Source organism: Octopus bimaculoides, chromosome 19 (genome assembly GCF_046866305.1).
Source record: "Octopus bimaculoides isolate indiv1 chromosome 19, ASM4686630v1, whole genome shotgun sequence".
Lineage (NCBI taxonomy): Eukaryota > Metazoa > Mollusca > Cephalopoda > Octopoda > Octopodidae > Octopus > Octopus bimaculoides.
Genome location: NC_142946.1, coordinates 50,851,470 through 50,871,557, shown reverse-complemented (window position 1 = coordinate 50,871,557; position 20,088 = coordinate 50,851,470). Strand labels below are relative to the sequence as shown.

The window sequence follows — 20,088 nt, the reverse complement described above, 5'->3', positions numbered from 1 at the left end:
GCCTGCTTTAGCATCTCTCACCTCCACCACTTACAAGTAGCCATCGAGTGGCCCTTTCGCTCCTCCTCTCTCAGCTCGTCACAGAGCACAGTGGCAATTAAGCATCCGGTGGTCGCTTGATGCTGGTCGTTCTTTGGACAGGTATCGTGTATTATCACTTCTTTTATTTCTACAAAAAACACAGCTGCATAAAGGTTTTGAATCGTATAATTTATTACTAGATACGAGTAAGCAGTACATATACATGCATATAATCACGTGCGCTTGTTATATATACATACACACACACATATATATATAAAGGTGTGAGAAAGTTGGTATGTGGATGCACGTAGTTGGATGTATATTTCACTCTTGTTTATCTTATATATATATATATATATATATATATACACACATAATTTTTCTCGTCTGGCCGTAAAGCCTTTTTGCTGTTGTTTTCCTGTCTTTAATTTGCGTATACAAATTTAATCTGCGGTCCATGGGATGAGCCGTTTTAACGATGCGTCCTGCCCAAGCTCTTCGAAACGCCGGTGTTAAAACGTGGGTAGCTGATGAAGTAGAATGTTCTCTATGTGGCTTGTGTGTTTTCTCGTCTACGTTTTGTTTGCAATGTCCTGTACCCAGATATGCACCTATACATACAGGTGGATGTCGGTATGCACATACCTGTACGTATATATGCATATACTCATTTACTATTTGTTTATATATATATATATATATATATATATATATATATATATATATATATATATATATATATATATATATATATGCCATATCAAGGTATATTTGTAGAAAATTTCACGAAAAAATATTAATTTTCCTGGAAGTTAAGAAGAATTTAAGTGGACTGTGTTGGAATTTCCGAAAATTGTCCCCCATCCCCATTCCAAAACACTTTCACCGGAAATGTTTGTATATTCGGAATCTACATAATAAATACTATATGCATAGAAAATTTCATTTAAAAATATTCATTTTTCTTAAAGTTATGACCTTCCAAAGTCTGGGGCGTACAACTCTAGTTATGCCAAATACCTTTCAGATTATGTAGATTAAGATAATATCGAAATTTAAACTTAATATGAAAATAGAAAATTAGTGGGCTCGTACACATACATAGCAACACATCCTATATTCAAAATGGTAGTTGAAATTTCGAAATAAATTGAGGAGTGTCAGTATGTAAGTGCTCACTGTTTTCCTTTACACATTCAAATTTCAATATACTCGTAATTTACACATCCTGTAAAGTATTTGGAGAAAATTGAGCGAAGGTAAAGAATACGGATACCACCCGTTTTCGGCGTAATAAAAACCCTAACCCGAAACACTGGGTGTACGTATTCCTCACTTATAGAGCTTACAACTCTGTAGTTATGCCAGATATTTATGGAAAATTTCATTAAAAATGACCCATTTTTGTAAAAGTTATGAGTAAAGAAAGCTGCCTCGTGTTTTGGAGACAGTGCGTGGCGTTCGATCATATAATAACATATATAATATATAATTATATGCAAATATCCATACATGTATGTACATACTGACATCTATATGTATACATACATGCATATATGGGTACAGGACATCACAAAAAACGTTAAACACAATGAGAAACGAAAACATAAAGACGAGGACAAAAAACGAACTTTTTTCGAACAACGAAAAAAACAGAAACGAGACATGCATGTATGTATACATACAGATGATATATATATATATATATAATACTATGTGTATATATACAAACTATTATTGTTGAAACTGTATTGAAACAGGTCAGGGGTTCTCAAACAGGATCCATATAAGGTTTTCTTGTTAAAATTTATCTGCAATAAATTGGCTGTACTTCTACTATACACAAAATATTTTTTTTATATAATCCCTAATAATATTTTATAAAAATACATTTGGATCTTCTTTTTTACACACATCGAATGGCTATGGTGGTCTATCCAAATAAAATAAGTACCAAAAGGGTTCACAGATGAAAAATGTTTGAGAACCACTGAGTTAGAATAATGTCTATCCCTTTGTTAAAACATCTCCCTCCTGTGTTGTCTTCTTTTTGTGCTTATTGACTTATATTGTATTTGTTTTTTTCCCCAATCAGCTCATTAATAGACCTGTGTGATGGCTGGCCGTTCCTATTATTCATTTGATTCTGGTAACTCTTAAATATATACATCTTCCCTTTTTTTTTCGCTTGTTTGCTTTTTTGCATCCTTCCAGCTTCCTTCCTTCCTTCTTTGCATTCCTTCACTTCTTTCTTTGTTAATTGCTGTATCTCTACCTTCTTTGCTGCTTTTTGTCTTTTTGTTATTTTTGTTTAATTCACCATTATCTATCTTATTTCTTATTTCAAGCAGTGGTGGTGGACAAATACAAACACACACAGATATATATACACACACACACACACACACACACACACACACACACACATATATATATATATATATATATATATATATATATATATATACACACACACGTATGCACAGACACATATGTGATAGGCTACTTTCTGCATCCATCTACTAAATCTATTTACAAGACTACAGTAGAAGAGACTTGCCCAAGGTGCCATGCCTTGTGATTGACCCAAAAGTACATAATTGTGAACAAACCTTTTTAACAGCTATGACAAGGCATACCTGCTTTCTTTACTTACACTTTAGTCAGTTTCTCAAAGCAAATTTTTCTGTCTGTCTTTTCATTTTTTTTTTTTTATTATTAACCGTTTCAGTAACTGGTGCCTTCCCATCCAAGCAGACTGTAAAATGGTCAGATATGGCAACTGGTACAAATCCTGATGCATACATGGAAGAGTAGGTGAAATGTTTAATTTCTATGAATCACCATCATTGTCACAATCATCACTACCATCATCACTACAATGATCATCTGCATGATTGGTTTAAAATTTTGGCTGATTCTTTTCCTTCCATTATTGATATGTGTCAAATAGGATTGCAATACAACATCCTTTTGCATACATCCTTTGTTATTTTTTCATTTTATTTATTTATGGTTTACTGAGAATAATGAAGTTATGGGGCCTAATAGTTAGGATGGTTGTTGGATTGTATGTTCAGTTCTCAGCCCAGCCATTACATTGTGTTCTTGAGCAAGGCACTTCATTTCACATTATTCCAGCACACTCAGCTGAGAATGTTTGTCAGTGGTACTTAGGGATTATTAACTCTGTGATGGATTAGCATCTCATTCAGAAAAAATGAAAATAATATTCAGAATCAAAGAAGGGTTAATGACAGGGAGAGCATTCAGTTGTAGAAGAACCTGCCTCAATAAATCTCTGATTAATATGGAAAAAGCAGGCATTAAAATGATGATGAATATGATTCCAGTGTTTGTCAGATTCATAATTCATTTTACAGGACTGATCTCATTGGTACACTTGAAATTGCTGGAGAAGTGAAATATTACCGACGTGATTTGGAAGTAGAGCTTAAGCAGGGTTATAAAGCGATACCAACAGTAAGTATTCTTATTATTTTTATGTTGTAGTTATGCATGGCTATGTAGAAACTTGCTCAACAACTATTTGGCTGCAGGTTCAGTCCCACTGCATGGCAACTTGGACAAAAAATATCTTCTACTTCAATCCCAAGCTCTGTAGACCAAGACTTGTGAGTGGAGTTGGTAAATGGAAAAATTATATATATCATCATTGTTTAACGTCCGCTTTCCATGCTAGCATGGGTTGGACGATTTGACTGAGGACTGGTGAAACCGGATGGCAACACCAGGCTCCAATCTAAATTTGGCAGAGTTTCTACAGCTGGATAACCTTCCTAACGCCAACCACCCAGAGAGTGTAGTAGGTGCTTTTACGTGTCACCTGCACGAAGGCCAGTCAGGCGATACTGGCAACGGCCACGCTCGAAATGGTGTCTTTTATGTGCCACCCACACAAGCCAGTCCAGGGGCACTGGCAATATATATATATGCACACACATATATATGTAAATTTATGTATGTATAATATATATATCATCATCTTTATCATCATTTAATGTCTGTCTTCCATGCTGGCTTGGGCTGGACAGTTTGACAGGAGTCAGCCAGGCAGGAACCTGCACCAGACTTGTGTCTGTCCTGGCAGGGCTTTTATGGCTGGATGCCCTTCCTAACACCAAGCCTTTCTATTCAATGTTCAAATGTTTCTACTAGTTTGTCACCAATACTGTATCTAGGACTACATTATTTTATGTATCTTCTCACTTGGGTGCAGGTGGGAGTTGATTTGATGGAAATTTGGCTGCTATTTCTAGCAGATTAGACACCTATGTAAAGGACCCCATCATCATCATTGTTTTAATGTGCACGCTATCATGCTTGTCTGGGTCAGACAAGTTTATTGAGGCAGATTTTCTGTGGCCTGATACCCCTCCTGTCACCAACCCTTGATTCCAAGCAAAGTAATATTTCCCCATGGCCACACATGTTCTTGCATAATGTTGGAAATATATAACACTACTTGTGTGACAGAGATGCCCACTTGCAACTATCATGCAATGTCAAGTCAAGGAGACAAACATACCGACTCACAAACTGTATCGCTGTGGATGTTATGCTAAAGGGTGGAAAAAAGAAAAGATTGGCAACAGGAAGAGCATATCTAACCTTAATACAAAAACACTGCATGGAAAGGTGGGCATAGAAAAGATGATGATGACTTGCAATAGACCAGTGTTTTTACCTAGGGTTAAATTTGTCTCTCATTTTCTTATCACTAGATTAAAGGTTGTGTGTGTGTATGTAAGCTTAAATCTAACCATTGATTTAATACTACAACCTGTCCCTTGGGTGTCTTTAGCCCATTTGTATTCTATTCCAAGCTTCTTGACCATGACTCTGGTCAGAGTATGCCTTGATATTAGGATATATTCCTTCCTATTGCAATGTTCTGTAAATTTTGGTTTCATTCACTCTTTCTACAATTAGTTTCAGAAGCCTTACCGAGAATGTTGTGGAGCTATGATCCTCCCTTCTGTTTAAACCATCTGAAAGCAAATTTTGTTTAGTATGAGTTTGTGGGTAGGAGTTCAGTTGCACCTGCTGGGAAAGTCTTTTGGATATGACTGGGTCCTATCCACTGTAACATTTATTTAGCTTTCATCTACTTATCACCATGGAAACTGGAGATAAGCACTGGTCCAGTGAACTGTGAAAGACTATGAAAGTGTAAGTGCATATATGTTTATTGTTGTTGTTGTTTGTCTCAAGTCGGGTTTGATCAAGCAAATCTATCATGAGAAACAATCCAACAATGACCAACTCACCTTTTATTTAGACAAAATTTATATAGAACTGCAGTAAGATATTAAGAGGTATATTTGAAGGAGATTTGGCTGCTATTTCTAGTAAGTTGAGTTGATATGTAGAGCAGGCCAGGTGAACTTAAATTACATTGCAGGCCACTTCAGTTACAGTCTTTTGAGGGCCACTTGTAAACTGACAGAATTGAAAACATTTTGCTTTCTCTTGCTATTATTATAATGAATGAATGAATGATCGTTGATTCAACATAAAATATTATCGTTGCAAAAACAGTGGTATCTTTCTTTTTTACTTTTCATTACAATTTTTTATTTTTGATAAAATTTTTGAAATGTTTGTTTAAATAAGCCAATTTCAAGAAAGCATCAAGTGATCTGCAAGATACAAGTTTGCATGCAGCCTTGGGCCTCAGGTTGGCCAGACCTGATGTAGAAGCTTCTTTGTGTGAGTGTATTTATGAACGAACCAGTTTGTCTAATTGATATTTACTTATTAAACATCTCATTTTTTCTTTCTGACTAATCCCTCTTCTTACAAATGCAGTCATAATAAAATTACTTTTCTTTTATGACAGCTAAATGAAAAAAAACATACCATAACTATTAAGTACGAAAAGAAATAACCCAGCTCACAGTATTTCAATGGTCTTTGGCTTGTAAGTACTTTATTTCTTCTTTCCTACTTCAAAAAAACAAAAAGTACCAAAAGCAAAGACTGTTTTTCTTTTTTGTGAAATGTAGAAGTAATAAAATATATATATTATTTTTTTCTTCATTTTAGGTCTTTAAACATATTCACTCTAAAACTGCTGAAGATGAAGAACAAAATATATTACCTGCCTTGAAGGATTTAGTTGAACAACTGAGCATCAATATTATTCTGAAATCTCGTAATTATGCTTTTCGTATCTTTCGTTGAACGACAAAGCTATGGGGACATAAATAAATGAATGCCAGTTGTTAAGCAATATGGAGGCATATCAAGGAGACAAAGACACACGCATGCATACATGGTCTCAGGCGGACCAGGGCTTTCTGAGTGGATTTGGTAGAGGGAAACAAAGAAACTCGTATATCCACTCAGAACTAAACTAATAGCTTAGGAGTGAAATTTAGGATTTCTTTGTTTTCTGTGAATCGATTTTGATGAAACTTTTTCCAGCTAGTCTGCACACTATGGCAAAATCATGTTTTCATTATTCTATGTAACCTTCTTTTTTTATTTCAGATTCTTCAGTTTTGGGGTAAACCATGCTAGTAGCTTTCGAATGAAAATAGCCCATCTAGACTTTTTTTTTTTTCCTTCAGATAATGAAGGGTAATGGTACCAGTGGCAGCTCATGTATAGGCACTGCAGCACCCACTAATTTCCACTCGATATTATCGATAACGTTCAATATAATGAGTCTTTTTTTCTTGAATTCTTTCTTTATACTTGTACATTATATAATCTTTAAGCTTAATGTCAGTAGCCATCCCTTAGTTTATGAAAAAAATATAAAATTCCTTGTATAGAACTATGCACTTTACAGTTCCAGCGACACAGTGTTTGGCTGTTGTGTGCATGCTCACATGTCTGAGATAGGAAGCTTCATGCTAGAGAGAGAAAGCACTGTCGTTCACGCAGTGCTGATGATGACTCAGCATGTTTTGTACTTAAAAACATGTTTATATTCTTGAATATGATAATTAGATGATTATCCTGCTTCCAGCTTTAGTGTTACTGCCAGGATTTGAAAAATAGGGCAGATTTTCCTTCCTTATTTTGTGATTTAGAGGGGGGGGGGGGACTTTTGGAAAACGGTGGAATTCATGGTGGTTTTCAGTGAACAAATTAAACACGCTGCCTGGCAGTGGCTAAAACGCGAACCAACCCTGTTTATGTATACATATTCTTTTTATATGTTTGTTTCTTTTTACACAATATTAAACAACAGCTAAAAATTTTCTGAAGCAGCACCCCCACTAATTTTATCTATGAGCCACCCTTGAATGGTACATATTAAGCATACATTGAGTATATATTTAACAGAAAACCATAATAACATTATAACATTTATTGACATAATGAATTACTTGGCCACATGCGTGCCATTTCAACAGATAACTTCAAAAATCCCTTTAGTCATGGAATCTATCAATTTCTTAATAGTAGCAGGTTGGACTTCCTCTGCTGCAGCTTCCATGGTCGCCCATAAGACATCTTTCTATGTAAATTGGCATCCATCAGTATAAACATCTTGTTTAATGATGGACCAAAGATTTTCGATAGGGTTGAGATCCATGGATGCTGGCAAATACATCATCAACCTTTCACCTTTCATGATGAGAAGCACCTTCAGCACTTTCCTTGATGATTACAGACTTTTCTTCATCGTGAAGGCCTCTTCTACATCCCATTGTTCTTTGAGGGGGAGAGATGCTAATAGTGTGGTTCACCCAAAAACTGAAGAATCTGAAATAATAGAGAAAGGATATTACATAGAATAATGAAAACATAACAATGGTGTTGCCATAGTGTGCAAACCAACTGGGAAAAGTTTTATCAAAATTGCTTCTCAGAAAACCGAGAAATCCTGAATTTCACTCTTAAACTCAACCCTGGCTTCTCATTCCCAAACTACTTTTTTGTTGATATTATGTATTCAAAGCACTGCCTGGAATTCATCATCATCATTTGACGTCCGCTTTCCATGCTAGCATGGGCTGGACGATTTGACTGGGGACTGGTATATATTGTAAAAATGGAAAAGCAGTTAAACATTCCAGTGTATATAATAATATTTTAAAAGTAACTGAGGCTATGTTCCACAGTGATCTCCATACAACCATTCCACTATTTTATTATTCTGTCAGTTTTGTTGTTGAAGGGAGTCATACCCGACTAATGATTAGACAACCATCATAGTACAGATATATATATGTATGTATACACATAATTAAGGGATCAGCAAGCATTTGCTTCACCACTTCTTGTTTTTGCCTTTGTGAGTTACAAGTAATGCTATCTGTTGGAGTCTCAGCTTTTTTAGCTGCTATTTCTGAACTTCGGTATGTGGTGAAGCAAATGTTTGCTGATCCCTTAATTATGTTTATAAATGTATAAGAACTTTTAAATAAGTTTTCCACTGATAATGGTGTTTACATACCGAAGGGCTTGGTAAAAATTATTAATTGTTGATTTATTAATAAATTAATAAATTGATAAACCTTTACCCTTTAAATTTATATATATGTATATATATTACATGTAATATATGACAGTCTTCTCAAGCCTCACTTACAACTTTCATGCTGAACAAAGAGAACAACACAATACTAAAAAAATCTACATTCGAGGAACATTAAATCTTGATAAACTTTGCTTTGGATTTGCCTTAAATAAAAAAAAAAGTATTTTCTATGATGTTTTTTGTTTTGTTTTTTATTTTTTTATCTCATTCTTTGAAGTTGTGGGTCAGAGGCTAAGACTGATGTCCTCTTCGGACAACAGGATTTTTTTTTTGGGGGGGGGGTCACTCTTAGATTTTTCTATTTTTTTTTTGTGTGTTTTCCTGTTGCAGGCATGGCTGTGTGGTTATGAAGCTTGCAACCACGTGGTTTCAGGGTCAGTCCCAACTGCATGGCATCTTGGGTAAATATCTTCTGCTGCGGCCCTGAACTGAGCCTTGTGGTTAAATTTGGTTGCTGGAAACTGTGTGGCAGCCCATCATATGTGTGTGGTATCATCATCATCATCATTATTTAATGTCTGTTTTCTATACTGACATGGGTTTAACAGTTTCATAGGAGCTGCCTGGATGCCATTGGTATGATTTTCCAGGGTTTCTACAGTTTGATGCCCTCCTAATACCAACCAGTGTACTGGGTGTTTTTTACTCAGCACTGGTACATGTTTTTTTACATGGCACTAACATTGATCAGCTGACATGTAATACTGGGGACATACATGCATGTGAGTACAACCACAATTTTAGTTTGCTTAATGTCTTCTCAAGCACAGCAAACCGTCGGAAGTCTTGGTCCCCTGTCATCCCTTCTGTGAGGCCCAACATTTCAAGATTATTTGTCCCACGTTTTCCTGGGTGTACCCCTTCATCACATTCCCTCCACAATTAGAGATCAGCACTTCTTGATGCTCCCCGTCCTCATCCATATTCATCACGTGACCATACTAGTGCAATTTTCTCCCTTACATACCACATCTAATGCCTCATATACCCAGTTTTTCTTTCAAATCACATTCTATAGTATATACATCCAGTGGAGCATGCTGGCTTCATTTCTTTCATGCCTTCACATCTTATTGTCACAGCTCATGTCTCACTACCATGTAGCATAACTATTCATACACAGACACCATGCAATCTGCCTTTCACTCAGGGAGAGTCCCTTTCTTACTAACAGTTAGTAACTCTCTGAACTTTGCCCAGCCCATTCTTATTCTAACAGCTATACTTTTGGAACAACCTCTACCATTGCTAACTCAGTCTCTTATGTAATGAAAACTGTCTACTACTTCTAAGGACTTCTCCCTGGACATAGGGAGTCTATTTTCTGTGCATTCCTAGTGTTTAATGTATCTGCCACTTGTAAAGTCTATTTTCTCTATTAATCTTCCAGTGATACTGCCATATCTCTTATGTGCCTATAGCTTGCACAGGATACATTGAATGGAGTTTCTACTGACACCTTTTCTACACAGGGCCATCTCCCTGAAGAGATCTGTGATTTGTCTGTTTTCTTACTACGATTTTGGTCATTGCTAAATTATGCCGAAAACCCTTTGATTCTAGACATTGCTTGTCTATTACCACCATTCATCCAGGTTTGTCTTTCACTCTAGTGGCCTTGTCTACAGCACCGTTCCACCACCACATCATTCCTGGTTTGGTTGGGACTTTGCACCACCCACAGATTTGGCCTGTGGCACTCAGCAAGTTGTCCTGTAGAAACTTCCATTTGTCCTCTATATTACATGTCTATAGATCTTCCTGCTCTCACAATTAGGGTGTCCCTAATTAGGTCATCTTTAAGACTCTCCCTTCTCCTCCCAAATCCAGCTGCCCACAATCACATCGTCAAAATCATTTGAAGCAATGTGGTCAAATGAGCATTCCAGTTGATAGATTAATCTGAGTGCTAAAGGGTTAATTCTGGTCCAGTCTGATGATGATCTAACCCTTTAGCATTCAGATTATTGTCAAAAGTAATGCTTATTCACATTGATTTGAATTTATCCTGCATTATCTTGTAACCTTGGTGACTATATATCTTTTAGACCAACATTGTAGGGTAGGTGTGAGAGGTTGGATCTGGCTAGTTTGAATACAAAGCAGGAAGAATATTTTGGCTGGATATAGCCAGTTTAAATGCTAAAAGGTTAAGGCAAAGATGGTTTTTATTCCTTTACAGATCACTGGTAGGGTTTGATGGCAGTCACCTGCTAACAGCATTGACATTTTGAAGAAGTAACTGTTAAGTTTAGAATGATATTGTAGGGCTGGGGTGAAAGATCAGATCTGGCCAGTTTGAACATAAAACAGAGTATTTTGGACAGAAATGGCTGGTTTAAATGCTAATGTAATATAAATTGAAACTGTCCATTAAAATTTCAGATTAATGTTGCAAACACCAGCTTAACCCTTTAGTGTTCAAATTAATGTCAAAAGTAATCCTTATTCATGTACACTTTAAAAAATTAATCTGGTATTATCTTGTAACTTCAAGATTTGAGAGATGTAATTGTTTATTTTTAGAATGACATTGCAGAGTAGATGTGAGATACTGGTTCTGGCCAGTTTGAGCATAAAATGAGTAGAATATTTGGGCCGGATATAGCCGGTTTAAACACTAAAGGGTTAATAATGTCGATGTTGTTTTACTAAAGTCTTCATTATTTTCAAGATTAATTGAAACAATGGCAGTTTACTTCAAGAGAAATACAGTGACAATCATCATCATCATCATTGTTTAGCATCTGCTTTCCATGCTGGCATGGGTTGGATGGTTTGACTGAGGATTGGCACCAGACTCCAATCTGATGTGGCAAGGTTTCTACAGCTGGATACCTTTTATGTGCCACTGACTCGGGAGCCAGTCAGGTGGCACTGACATCAGCCATGCTTGAATAGAGCTTTTTACATGCCACTGGCATGGGTGCCAGTCAGGTGGCACTGGTATTGACCATGCTCAAGTGGTTGATTTTTTAAGTGCCACCGGCACACGTGCCAGTCAGGCAGCACTGGCATCATCCACACAAGAGTTTAAAATAAAACATTTTTTTAAAAAGTAAAAAAAAAATGGAAAAAAAAAGAAAAAATTCAATATATAACAACATCAAGACATACTTTGAAATAAATAAGTTGTATTTTTTTCTTTTCCTTGTAAATAATTGATGTGTTTTTTTTCATCTACAATAGTATACATAAAAGACGAGATAAAATGAAAAAAAAAACCCATGCCTATTGACTTGCTTGCAATAACATACAGCTTAAGTTTCATCATCAGCATTGGCAGCAGAATCCTCATCCTTATCATCGATATCATCTTCATCGTCGAGATCATAATCATCATCACCAGTGTCATAGTTGACAACATCATCACTGTCATGCCTTTTAATGTCACCATCACTCCCCCCACTACCACCAAATTCATCATCACTTCCAATATCTTTATTAGTTCCTACAATAACAGATACAGCATCGGCATCATATATACAGTCCCAGCTACAAGGCTCGGCATCTGAGTTGCTATATTCGATCTGAATATCGTAAATGAAATCTTCGTCGGTTGGCTTCGTTGCGTTCTTCTCAAACAGTTTGTTCATGATGGCTTTCCTTGCATTCAGCTCTTCATCCCCAAGCTTGTTTAAGTCTTCGTTGGGATTAATTAATAAACTCTTTTCCAATTGCTTTCTTTGAAGACACTCTTTGATTGTGGAACCGTTCAAGCATTCTTTTAGCATGTTGAGTAAGTTTTCAAGCTGTGTGCGGGGAAGTTTCTTGACAAACTTTTGATGGCGTGGGTTGTTCAATAGTTCTTCGGAGATGGTCTCTATTTTGGAATTAGCATTGAAAAAGCGCAGAGGCATAGTCCTTCGTCTGATTTTCTCACTTGAAGAATAAGAATAAGTTATAATAAGTGCCGGTGGATGTATCCGTATCCCACATTTGTGGCACACCACATCATGATCTTCCATTTTGAAAACCAAATTTTGTTGTTTGTTTTTACTCTGTAAAAGAAGAAAACCAGAAATTAATAGTATATAATATATGTCAGGTGGATACTGAATTGATAGAGTATCAGATGAAATACCTTGGAATATTTGCTTGTCTCTTTGGGTCCTCAGATCAAGATGCTACCCAGATTCATTTTGCCTTTCACCTTTCATCCTCATTGAACTCAGTAATATCAAGTAACAAGGGTCAATGTAATTGACTTTGTTCAAGAAGGAGGTACCCTAGTACAACCAGTCAAATGACTGAGACTAGTCAAAGAACAGTGTGTGTGTGTAATTAAGCAGTCAGCTCCCCAGTTATGTGGCTTTGGGTTCAGTCCCACTGTGTGACATTTTGTGTATCACACTCCTGCATAAAGCCTTGGTCTGACCAAAGCACTGAGTGGATTTGACAGATGATATCGCATGGCAGTTGTAAATGAGTGTTACTATCATACAAGCAGTATCAGTCATTTCCAATATTCTGCAAAAACATGTCTGGCTGTGGGGGATTCCTCTGTACATCACCTTAGATACTTCTACAGTAGCTAGAATTGACCAATGATTTGAGGGGAATTTAATAAATGGAAACTGTACGGAATCCAATAGTATATACACACAAATACACATAGAGCAGGAATAAGGATTCAAAGGATCAAAGATAACTCATGGTAAGCTCTCCGCTGGGTGTATGCCTATCAAGATGACAGTAGTGGAGAGTATACAATAAATGCAGAAGTGACAGGAGTAATACATACTAGAAATACATAAAAAATAGCCTCCATCTAATGTCCTGGCAGTTCCCTTGTAACTGCAGTAATAAGGGGACATATGCTCAGAACATAGTAGCCAGAGTAAGAACAGGTTGGAAATATTTTGGGGGTTTCTCTCCGTCAGAATGAAGAGCTGATTGTATGTTGCTTCATGTGAAGTGCAATGCTAAGGTAGTGAAATGTAGGTCTTGAATGCAGAGGTGCTGCGAAAGGTTAGACCACAAATAAAGCAAGCATGCTCTGCTGGACATCTAGTACTAAATGTGTACAAATGACAGAGCACAAATGAACTGAGAGAAAAACTAAATGGAAGAGGAATCAGATGACATGGTGAAGAGAGACCTAAATTTGTTATACCTCATGGAGGAGATGACAAAGGACTGTGCTGACTGGCAGTAACCTGTATGAAGACTCACTTGCCTGCCTGGGTGTGGCACAATTGATGATAAAATCATGCAATGTATGTATATAAACATATAGCTATATATATATATATATATATAGAGAGAGAGAGAGGTGGGGGAGAACTTATAGATCCAATATAGGTAAAATCAACAAAAGAAGTACTCCATCCAGTGAGAAATATCAATTTAATGCACAACCAAAAGAGCTACTAATACTTTCATGCTTTTACGATAATTTAACGAGGCATGTTTATAAAATACGGCAATCTTTCAGGCTCTGTTTATGCGTTAGATATATTTTAAAAATAAAGGATGCTGGACAGTAAGAAAATAAGAAAAAACATGGAAAAAATGAGAAGGTTTGAGTTGCTGCTGCCTCACAAACTTTGGCATATTTCCTGCTATTTTTTTTTCTATACTTGCTGTATTAATTGTGGCTTCCACAATCAGGGAAAACAGAGATCTTAATTTTCTTGGTTTCGTTTCGTCTTTTTCATTCCATTTTTTCGAATCAACCTTCTTCACATAGTAGTTCTTTTGGTTGTGTATTAAATTGACATACATATATATATACACATATATGCATATGTTTGTATATAAGTATCCATGCATGTCTGCCTATGGCCTAGTCTACATCATTGACCCCTTTACAGCCTCATACCCAACTAGTATTCCTAATGCTTACCCTTCATATTACACTCTATCTCTCCTGCTTCCCATTACTCATCTCTTCATCACTCCCTCCTCTTATGAACTGCACTGCATTATGCTGTCAGCACGGCAGTGCATCTCTTTTCTCTTTGCCACACATTGTTCTCTCTCTCGCTCATGTTTTTTTTATTTCTCGTCTACTGCTTGTCATCCATTGCATTCGTTTACTCATGCCCTATTGCTGGTCTCTAAGTCACTTCTCAATTCTCACTGTATTATGCTTCCAGTCACTGTAACAAAATAAAAAAATGCCACAGCAACAATTCTGACACTCTCTATTACTCCTTGTGTTGCTCACAAGTATAGGACCCACTTACTTACCATCTGCCATTCCACCATCCCCATCACTCAATCCTTCTGGATCATCTCATAGATTATGCGCGAGTGACTACATAGGATCACGTATCCAGTTCATTCTACCTTCATCTCCACCCCTGTACTGCCTTTCATCACTTTCTGTTATTCTCTCCGTCAGCATTACTCATTCCTTTTCTCCCACACATCCTGAACCTCTGTCATTAAACTATCCCTTAGGTCACATCAGTTTCTTTCATCTATCCGTCATCATCGTTTAAAGTCCGCTTTCCATGCTAGCATGGTTTGGACGATTTGACTGAGGACTGGTGAAACCAGATGGCTACACCAGGCTCCAATCTGATTTGGTAGAGTTTCTACAGCTGGATGCCCTTCCTAACGCCAACCACTCCGAGAGTGTAGTGGGTGCTAGAATATTGAGTGCTCCTTTCATACACCCATCTCACAGTACTGGCAGTGGCCATGCTCAAAATGGTGTTTTTTCAGGCAGCATATTTTTAAAAACAAATTTTATTTTTGAATTCCAAATATATCACTAGCTGTTCTAAAGATGTCCCAAGCTGTTCTTTTCACAGCAAGATGAAAAATTAGATTTCTGCTTAAATCTAGCCAGTTATTCAAACAGTGACAAACATGGTCCCCACCACCCTAATTTCAGTGGTTATGGAAATGTCTGACTTCATGCAGACACATCAAACTTTAAGTAAAGAAAAACAAAATGTTATTCGTGATCAGAATGTCTATTATATCTCTTGCAAATTCTTCCAACATGTTTTTTGTTTATGCAGTGAATAACTTTTATCTTTTACTTATTTCAGTCATTAGACCGTGGCCATGCTGGGACACCCCCATGAAGAATTTTTTTATCAAATGAATCGACACCATAACTTATTTTTTAAAACCTGGTACCTTATTTTATTGGTCTCTTTTGCCAAATTAAGTTATAGTGATGTAAACACACCAACACCGGTTGTCAAGCGGTGGGTGGGAGACACTGACATATATGTGTGTGTGTGTGTGTGTGTATATATATATATATATATATATAAGAAAATGAAGAATAAGGCAGAATGCTAAACTGGAAGCATGTTTTAATAAAGATTTCAAATTAGAAGCATGTTTTAATAAAGGTTTCTAACCGGCTTTCATTGCGAAGCAAGTTTTCAAGAAGGAGAATGAAAATGCTTTTTACAAAGAAGTACAAAATGAAGAAAATAATATATAAAAAAATAATATATAAAAAAAATAACTATACCAATACATTATATTGTCTTTGAGCTTTTGGAAGTTCAATGGTAATCCATGTATATAATGGTTGGAAAAATAAGGACGCTTGAGAGTTGTGTTAGCTTTAAAAAATGGGTTAAAAGTTTGTGTTAAGCAGGAAGTGTGTGTAAGGGGAGACAAATGTTTTTAGTTGGAGTTATGAACTCTTTTTTTCAACAGGAAGTTTATGTCTGTTCCTGTTGAAAAAAAGAGCTCATAACTCCAACTAAAAACATTTGTCTCCCCTTGCACACACTTCCTGCTTAACACAAACTTTTAACCCATTTTTTAAAGCTAACACAACTCTCAAGCGTCCTTATTTTTCCAACCATTATATACATGGATTACCATTGAACTTCAAAAGCTCAAAGACAATATAATGTATTGGTATAGTTATTTTTTTATATATTATTTTCTTCATTTTGTACTTCTTTGTAAAAAACATTTTCATTCTCCTTCTTGAAAATTTGCTTCGCAATGAAAGCCGGTTAGAAACCTTTATCAAAACATGTTTCCAATTTGAAATCTTTATTAAAACATGCTTCCAATTTAGCATTCTACCTTATTCTTCATTTTCCTATTATTTCTCCACGTGCGGTTAACACAACCCCACTATTTACTGACTTTATATGTATGTATATATGATGGGCATCTTTCAGTTTCTGCCTACCAAATCCACTCACAAAGCTTTGGCTGGCCAAGACTATAGTAGAAGACACTTGCCCATGGTGTCATGTAGTGGGACTGAACCAGAAACCATGTGGTTGGGAAGCAAGCTTCTAACCACAACTATAGAGATGTTAGTACAAGGTTTGTAGCAGATTCTATTCTTGTGCATGTTTTCTTTCTTTCTATTTTTTTAATATATTTCTTTCTTTGAAACTATGACAACAAAGTATAGCATATACTTGGATAGATACAACTCGATCTTACCAAATCAATAACATTCAAAGACTGCAATACAAATCGTAATGTCAAACTGTAAGCATCAGAGAAGCAAGACCAAAAATAACATGGTGTAGCATATTCAGAGACCTATTCACTAGTATTACATGACAAAAAAACCTGTAAATATTACTGCCAATCACATCATGATGGCAGCTCACTTTCTGATAGGCCTAACAACTTAAATGCTAGCAACGATCTCCTTACATTGATACAACATTAAAGACTTGTACAGGAAATGACATAGTTGATTGAAATAATCTCAGTAAATGATTAGATGGTAAGTGGATTCTGGCAAGGTTTAGAGTGTGAAACAAGACTAAACATAACAATCACTAACATTCCACCATTCTAATATTTTGTTTTAGCGACTGACAAACTTCTTCAGGCCCATGACAGAATTCTGAGTTCAGCAAGACCAGTAAACAAAGTGTTTTCCTAATACACAATAAGCTCATATCCAGTTGATCATACTTGTGAACTGTATATTTTATTAGTTATCTACTTATAGTGAAATGAACTCAATCAAGGCCTTAGTATACTTAGAAGAAACACTAGGCTGTGCTAGTGATAGGATATAAGACATTGATAATTTGGCAAGTACCTTAACAGCTATGTTAATAACAAACTCTATTTTCTTTTTAACAATTTAGATATAAGAAAGGATTCTAAAATTGGCAATCACCTGCTAATTATTTAATTTTGGATTTTGCTTGGCACTTATTCTTTAGGTAAATAAAAAGTAAAGTAAGTCCTTGGGACACTACTATCGAGTCCTGGGACTATTAGAGCTCGTCATCTAGTTTCTATGGCATATAAATGCTGTTCATTGATAGCTGAATGGACTAGAGCAACATGAAGTGTTTTGCTCAATAACATAATGCACCACTTGGTCTGGGGAGTGAAACCAGGATTTTGAATGCAACATCCTAACCAATAGGCCATGTTCCTTCACATACTTTAATTAGGCCTTGTCTAAAATATTTTAATTCTTTCTTAAAGCAGCATTATCTTTTTTTTCAAATTGTAAATTAGCTACTTGGTGCTAACATATTTAATGCTGCAATGAGCATTAAAGAACTGGAAATAATCATGTAGTAAAAATTAATCAATGACTGACATTATTTTAATTATTTCAGCAAGTATGGGAAACACCTCTGACATGCTTTAGTTGTACTACACCTCCTCAGTGAAGTATAGATACTACTGTACTTGTTGAAGTAATGACAAAAGAATCACAAAGTAAATGTACAAGACTGTACAATGGGCAGCAGAGAAAAATAAAATTGCTTCTGAGACTAAATAGCTCCCCTCTCTTAATATTTGACACCCATTTTCTCCATGCTTATACAAACTTGGTTACTGCTTTTAATATGCCAGTTTGTCTTTTAAACTTGTATTTTGTCATTTCAATAAGAAGCAAGGCGCACATGATATATTGGAGGTGATATGACAAAATACAAGTTGAAAAGACAAACTGGCATATTAAAAGCAGTAACCCAATCCACATATTTCTTTGAACTGTTTAAGGGTTTACATGTTTCAGTGACTTTATCTGTTTTGTATAATCCCAATATTTTGATAATCTATATAGATTTAAATAAAAAGGAAAACACATCATCTAATAATTTATTTCTTTTTCTTTGTAACAAAACCTATTTTTATAGCTTTAACAGGATGACTTGTGTGTTTTCTGATGATCATTTTTTCATACCATTTTCCACCGTGCTGTAAGCAGATTTCTTACACAATAACATAGTTATAATAAATGTACCAAATACATCAGTAGTTCAATGGAAGACGAATTCCGAACTTCTTTTCGCCAAGGTGAAAATAATTTACACAATATGTCCTGATTGGTGTGCGTTTGAGTCGACAGATTAGATAATAAACACAAAATATCTACAAACAGGTTTTTACCGACTTCTATATTATATTCATAGATGGGTGGGGTGTTTTGGCAAAATAATATCTCACTTAAGAAAAAAATTTTTGGAAAATCACAAGAATCTTGTCAAATGAAGGTGCCAGTCCAGATACATCACATGTTCAGTTACTAGGAGACACACATTAGTGCACGGGACACAGTAATTGGATATTCCAAGACAGACAGGAAGACAATGGTGCTATTTATGGAATGCCATATTTTTATTGTATTCTGAATGTTTCCAAGACTGTGATGCAGAATTCTTATCATAACTGGTATTACATTAACAGCAATATACAGCATTTAAGTTTAAGAGAAAATGAACTCTTTGCTGAAACACTTCGTAAATTCTGCAAAAGTCCTCCATGAAGGTATGAACACTATACATACTTATATTCCATTAATATTCTGTAAGGCGAGATGAAGTTCACACGCAAGTGGCACTGATCATGGCTTCCTGGCCGAAGGGTCGACATTTCGCATCCAGCATTTTCCGATCGATGCTGTGAGGTGTTCTCAAGAAAGAAAAACCCATTTGACTTTCAACAGCTCAATTCACCTGTGCACTATAAACAATAGAGAGTGTTTTGTCACTTTTTAAGAGTCGAGTTGAACAATCCCCATGTTGACTCGGAGAAGAAAGAAACTGCTATTCCCATGCAATCGACACCTCAAGACGAAGTTTTCAGCGATGGTCCGACCACACAAATTAGTTATGAAGTAATGACATATCCTTAAAATTCCATGATTATATATTTCTAACTTTTTGCAGGCGGGGAAAAGTAACAGACGTATCGCGACAAAAATACGACACAACGAGAAAGAAAGGTTAGATCTCCATACATTGCAAAGTTATGCTAAGTAGCAACATTCGACATAAAAAAACAATGTTTTAGAGATGGAATTAAAAGTAAAAAATAATTTGACAAGTAGTATCTGGTGTATCTTTATTTTTTCCAATAATTTCAGTTACAGAAGAATCGGCAAATTATTTTAAGTCGAGAATTAAACATTAAAATCTATCTGTACTTACTTGTTAGGGTCAACTTGCCAACCATGTTGAAACAGTAAACTTAACGCATGCGTAGCAACGATTACTGGCATTTGTCAGAACTAACTAATCTATATCATCTTATACAATCTACTTTTAATCAATTTTAGAAAAAAATTTACTCAAAATGAATAGTTTTATAATTTAATGTAAGTATATTGCTTA

The 20,088-nt window shown here is 35.8% G+C and overlaps 1 protein-coding gene and 1 long non-coding RNA gene across 6 annotated transcripts; one reads left to right on the top strand and one right to left on the bottom strand.

The window, feature by feature from the left end:
* LOC106869557 (uncharacterized) lies at positions 1–8,718 on the top strand. 4 transcript variants are annotated; one of them, XR_016237443.1, is made up of 6 exons: positions 2–141; positions 2,120–2,173; positions 2,756–2,837; positions 3,408–3,507; positions 5,888–5,968; positions 6,094–8,718. It is a non-coding gene; the product is annotated as an uncharacterized LOC106869557 (long non-coding RNA). The 4 variants fall into 4 exon arrangements; XR_016237445.1 differs by lacking the exon at positions 2–141 and adding an exon at positions 933–1,695; XR_016237444.1 differs by lacking the exon at positions 2–141 and adding an exon at positions 970–1,191.
* LOC106883956 (centrosomal protein of 19 kDa) lies at positions 7,355–19,994 on the bottom strand. Of its 2 annotated transcripts, XM_014935236.3 has the most exons (3): positions 19,906–19,994; positions 11,777–12,546; positions 7,355–7,767 (listed from the first exon to the last, which is right to left on the bottom strand). In XM_014935236.3, the coding sequence occupies exon 2, from the start codon at positions 12,511–12,513 to the stop codon at positions 11,806–11,808; it is 708 nt and encodes a 235-aa protein (XP_014790722.1). In that variant the 5' UTR covers positions 12,514–12,546; positions 19,906–19,994; the 3' UTR covers positions 7,355–7,767; positions 11,777–11,805. The 2 variants fall into 2 exon arrangements, with proteins under 2 accessions (XP_014790722.1, XP_089193802.1); XM_089337676.1 differs by lacking the exon at positions 7,355–7,767 and having other exon boundaries at positions 11,660–12,546.
* Between the last annotated feature and the right edge of the window lie 94 nt (positions 19,995–20,088).

Coding starts and splice junctions, on each gene's coding strand:
- LOC106883956 (XM_014935236.3), bottom strand. CDS start 12,513: ATGGAAGATCATGATGTGGTGTGCCACAAATGTGGGATACGGATACAT.